This window comes from Protobothrops mucrosquamatus, unplaced genomic scaffold, assembly GCF_001527695.2.
Source record: "Protobothrops mucrosquamatus isolate PMUCROS unplaced genomic scaffold, P.Mucros_1.0 scaffold1492, whole genome shotgun sequence".
In the NCBI taxonomy this organism is placed as follows: domain Eukaryota; kingdom Metazoa; phylum Chordata; class Lepidosauria; order Squamata; family Viperidae; genus Protobothrops; species Protobothrops mucrosquamatus.
The window spans coordinates 184,855-189,797 of NW_015387667.1; the positions used below are offsets into that span (position 1 = coordinate 184,855).

The window sequence follows — 4,943 nt, forward strand, 5'->3', positions numbered from 1 at the left end:
CTGAGGTGCTGGAAACTTTCTCAGGCCACAGCCGGTGCACATAAATTCCTCATATCCCTCCCAGCCGCCCATCCGTTCCAATCATACCCTTGCCCCCTCCCTAGTTTTTGTTGTCCGGTGTCCACGATGGATGAGGCCACGGGAGCCAAGTGGGAGAGGCCGGTCTCTGACCTGATGGAGACAGTGCCGAGGATCCTTTTGGAGAACGGAGGGAGCTACTACAAGTGTGAGGTCCATCCTGTGGGAAGTCATAGACGGGAACGGGCTGAGTGGGAGGACCACTCAGGGGGAGCCTGCTGGAGGGGGCCAGGTCTGATGCAAGTCAGCTAAGTTTGGGGTGGAGAAGTGAGAGGTGCTTGGGTCTGGCAGGGTCTTTTGGGGCCTCACTGAATGTCTGTTTCATAGAGCCTCGATTGTGGAAAAGGTGACTTGGAGCAGCCCAAACACTCCTGCAGTGGGATGTCCAGCTGACCACCCCCAGAAGAGAAAACCCAATAGAGCCACACTTGGGCCCCACTTGCTAGAGAGCGAGAGGGAGAGAAGGGGGGAGCTGGGAAGCACTTTGTACAAAGCGGGAAATACTCGAAAGCCTCTCTGCTCCGCAGTCTCTTCCGAGTTTGTGTGTGGAACTCGGACCGGAAGAAATAACAATTTACTCCATCCTTTAATCAGCTGGTGGGGAAGCCCAACGTTCAAGGTTCCTTCACACGTTTCCCGGGGATTAAGGTGACTTTTTCAAAATGTGGAGGGGTCCTTGTGCCCCACTTCCCACTCAGGGCGAAGAACCGTGGGCAGGGGAAGCTCCCAAGGGACAGAATTGGGTGGGGGTGGGGGAGGGCACAGGGGCAAGCCAGCATTCTCAGCAGAGGCTGCTTGCCTGGGATTAGAGGGGGTGCAGGAAAGAGCCCCCACCAAAGGAGCCTCCCGCTCCCCCAGGAAGGGCTTGATTCAGACCACCTTGGAGGAGCAGCTGGGAGGCCGAGGAGGAGCATGGAGTGGCCAGGGGAAGGGGGGAACCTGCAGGAAGGCCACCTGGGGCAACCCTTGGAGACAATCTGGAGCTGCAGCAGGAGGAGCTAAAGCAGTGGTTCTCAACCTTTTTAATGCCGCGACCCCAACCGGTCGTAAGTCGAGGACTAAACCGGTCATAAGTCGAGGACTAAACCGGTCGTAAGTCGAGAACTAAACCGGTCGTAAGTCGAGGACTACCCAACCGGTCGTAAGTCATGGACTTTCCCTGCCCGGGAGCGCCGCGCATGCGTGGTTCCGCCCCCTGCGCCAGCCAAGGCGTAGCTGGCAAGCGGCAGAGACGGAGTAGGCCGACCACCAGCTGGCCCAGCCCAAGGGAGGTAAGGCACCCGCCGGAAAAGGGGAAAAAAATGGACAAAAAAATGGCGGACAGCCTTGCTTGGCGACCCCCATGAAATGGTCGATCAACCCCAAATGGGGTCCTGACCCACAGGTTGAGAACCACTGAGCTAAAGCCTTTTTAACACCCCCCTCCAATTCTTGCTTGTGACTTCTGGGGGAGGAGAGTTCCTGGTAACGTCCGAACGAGGCAGCCTCTTCTTTGGCTGATTCTGTTTTCCTTTTCATGCAGAAATTCCGGGTTTTGTGCTTTGCAACTTGTCTGGAAATGGCTGGAAGCATCCGAGGTAAAGTCTTGGGTCCTGAGGGTGTGTGGGACTGTTTGGAAGTACTATCCCGGGTGGGAGGGAAAGGCTATGATGGCCGTATGCTGCTGACCAGGTCCCTTTGTTATCTCCTCTCCCCTTTTCGGTTTTAGGGCTCGAACGGAGGATCCTCCTGGTGGGAAAAACTGGATGTGGGAAAAGTGCAACGGGAAACACAATTCTGGGAAGCAACGTCTTTCAAAGGTGGATGTCATATAAACCAATAACAAAAGTATATCAAAAGGAGGACACACAGCTGAACGGCAGGAAGGTTGTGGTTGTTGACACGCCTGACTTTTTCGATTTCAGTTGTCCACAGAAGGATATTGCTGCAGAAGTGAGAAACTGCGTGAAGTTGTGCTCCCCGGGTCCCCACGTCATTCTGCATGTGATACGTCCTGGTCGTTTCAGCCGGGAGGAGGAGGTGGCTCAGCTGATCAAAGAGATTTTTGGCCTTCAAGCCAAACGTTACATCATCCTTTTGTTCACCCGCAAAGAGGAACTGGAAGGTACATCTCTTAAAAATTTCATATCTGTCCATTATGGAAACAAGGAATATGTTGCTGGATGTGGAAACCGGTGCCTGGCTTTCAACAACAAGGCTGAAGGGGCAGAACGAGAGGCTCAGGTGGCCGAACTGATGACCATGATTGATCGTCTGGTGGAAACGAACGGAGATGCTCCTTATTACACGGAAGAGATGATGAAGTTCAACAAAAGACACAAGTTCTGGTTTTTTTCCCCCTTTCCAACGAGGCCAGAAAGTCTCTTTAATTGAGCCTCGGCTCCCAAGGTGGCAACTCTGCCAAAGGTCACAGCCCTACCATTCTGGGTTCTAATCCAGCCCTTGCCATGCGACCTGGGAAGACCCCAAGCCAGAGATTCACGGCTGAGTTCCACTCAGCCAATTCCTTCTCTCGAGAACCCGCTTCCTCCCCTTTCTCACCACTTCCCGTTTTCCTGGAGTGGATTCGTGTTTTCCTAACAGCTGCCACATACCTTCCGCAAGGCTGAGTCTGTACTCCTCTACATCCGGGGTCCCCAACTCATGGGCTGTGGACTGATACCGATCGATGGCCCACCAGGAACTGGGCTGCGCAAGTGGCCAAAGCCCCATTCCTGCATGGATGGGATCCAAGCAGCATGTAAAACCAGGGCCCCCTGCTCCATGGAAAAACCGCCTTCCGCGCAACTGGTCCCTGATGTCCAAAAGGTTGGGGGTCGCTGCTCTACACCAGTGGTTCTTAACCTTTTTGAACGAATCGCCCCCTTGAGCCAATGAGGAAGTTATCATCGCCCCCCTCCCCCAACATAACCTCTCAATCACAACATAGGAAATAATTCTTCAATTTATGCAAACACTTTTTTTGTTTTCTTTAAAATTGTCATCAGGACATATCGATGCAAATAATTCATTTCCAGTCTTTTTCCCATATCTCCCATATTCTAGCCAATGGCACGCCACTGTATGGGTAGAGGCTGCTGTGCAACACGCATGAAGATAAGCGATGCGTATTCACATATGTACGGCGTTCTGTACTGAAGCTAGCTGGAGGAACATTTGAAAACACAATTCAATCCACTAATAGAGAGTGATCTGATGTTTTTGTACGACAGATATACAGCGATTCACTGTATGAAAAAGTCTCAAACATGTCCCCAAAACTTCTCACTCCATCGCCCCCATATCGCCCCCTTTTTGTTCCTTCGCCCCCGCGTTGCCCCTTTTCGTTCCATTGCCCCCCTGAAAAATGAAATCGCCCCGGTTAAGAACCACTGCTCTACACCACCTTCCACGGGGGGCAATATTGCCTAGGTTAAGAACCACTGCTCTACACCACCTTCCAGAGGCAACACCTGGACTCACTACAGCAGTCATGACCGTTTCAATCAGAGACCTTCTTATTAAATTTCCTCTTTTCTTACAAAAGTGTCTGTGTCTTGTGTGCGTGTGCATGTGTGTGTGTCAGGGGGACTAATGAAGCTCAGCCTAACCAGCTCTGTCTGCAATGTGATCCAAAGGCAGAGGGGAAGGGGCATGTTGTCCAATCGTCCTGGAGGAGGGGGACATAGAATTCATGTCAGATTATACTTGAGCGACGGGACAGAATGCAGGGTATCCCCCATAGCGTTTCACATGGGGTCCGGGAAGGGATCATTCCCGTCTCTTAGTGTCTGTCAGCTCCCCTCCAGATACTTCTCCTCACCAACTTGCTTCTGGTCTCCTGGTCAAGCAAGAGGAAGGAGGACACATGTCCAGCAGCCAAATTTGCAGCAGGACGTTCAGATTTGTCAAGCTCTTCTCCAAAGCCCCTGAAGGCAGGACAAGAAGCAACGGATGGAAACTAACCAAAGAGAGAAGCAACCTGGAACTAAGGAGAAACTTCCTGACAGTTAGAACAATTAACCAGTGGAACAACCTGCCTCCAGAAGCGGTGAATGCTCCAACACTGGAAGTTTTTAAGAAGAGGAAATGGTATAGGGTTTCCTGCCTGAGCAGGGGGTTGGACTAGATGACCTCCAAGGTCCATTCCAAGTTTGTTGTTGTGATTATTATTACTGTATATTCAAAGTGGCCGTACCGGGTGCCAAATGCTGTCTTCCATTCATCACTGGGCCAGATCCTAACTAGGTTGTAGACCAGTGGTTCTCAACCTGTGGGTCGGGACCCCATTTGGGGTCCATCGACCATTTCATGGGGGTTGCCAAGCAAGGCTGTCTGACATTTTTTTTGTCCGCCATTTTTTTTGTCCGCCATTTTTCCCCCTTTTCTGGTGGGTGCCTTACCTCCCTTGGGCTGGGCCAGCTGGTGGTCGGCCTGCTCCGTCTCTGCCGCTTGCCAGCTATGCCTCGGCCGGCGCAGGGGGCGGAACCACGCATGCGCTGTGCTCCCGGGCAGGGAAAGTCCTCGACTTACGACCGGTTGGGTAGTCCTCGACTTACGACCGGTTTAGTCCTCGACTTACGACCAGTTTAGTCCTTGACTTACGACCGGTTTAGTCCTCGACTTACGACCGGTTGGGGTCGCGGCATTAAAAAGGTTGAGAACCACTGTTGTAGACTCTCTCAGGTCCAGTTTTGTGAAGATTTTGGTCTCCCGGAGCCGTTCCAGAAGTTTGGGGATGAGACAGCGGGTATTGATTACGCACCGTAATGGTGTTTAATTTTTGATAGTCACAACAGAGACTTAATTCTCCAGACTTCTTTTTTACGAAGAGCACCAGCACGGACACCGACAAAGACAAGGGCCGGATAAAGCCCTGAGCTAGA

The 4,943-nt window shown here is 52.2% G+C and overlaps 1 protein-coding gene across 1 annotated transcript; it reads left to right on the plus strand.

Moving 5' to 3' along the window:
* Positions 1–1,803: 1,803 nt before the first annotated feature.
* LOC107293059 (GTPase IMAP family member 5-like) lies at positions 1,804–2,451 on the plus strand. Its single transcript, XM_029285307.1, has one exon. The coding sequence runs from the start codon at positions 1,882–1,884 to the stop codon at positions 2,449–2,451; it is 570 nt and encodes a 189-aa protein (XP_029141140.1). The 5' UTR covers positions 1,804–1,881.
* The last annotated feature ends 2,492 nt before the right edge of the window (positions 2,452–4,943 follow it).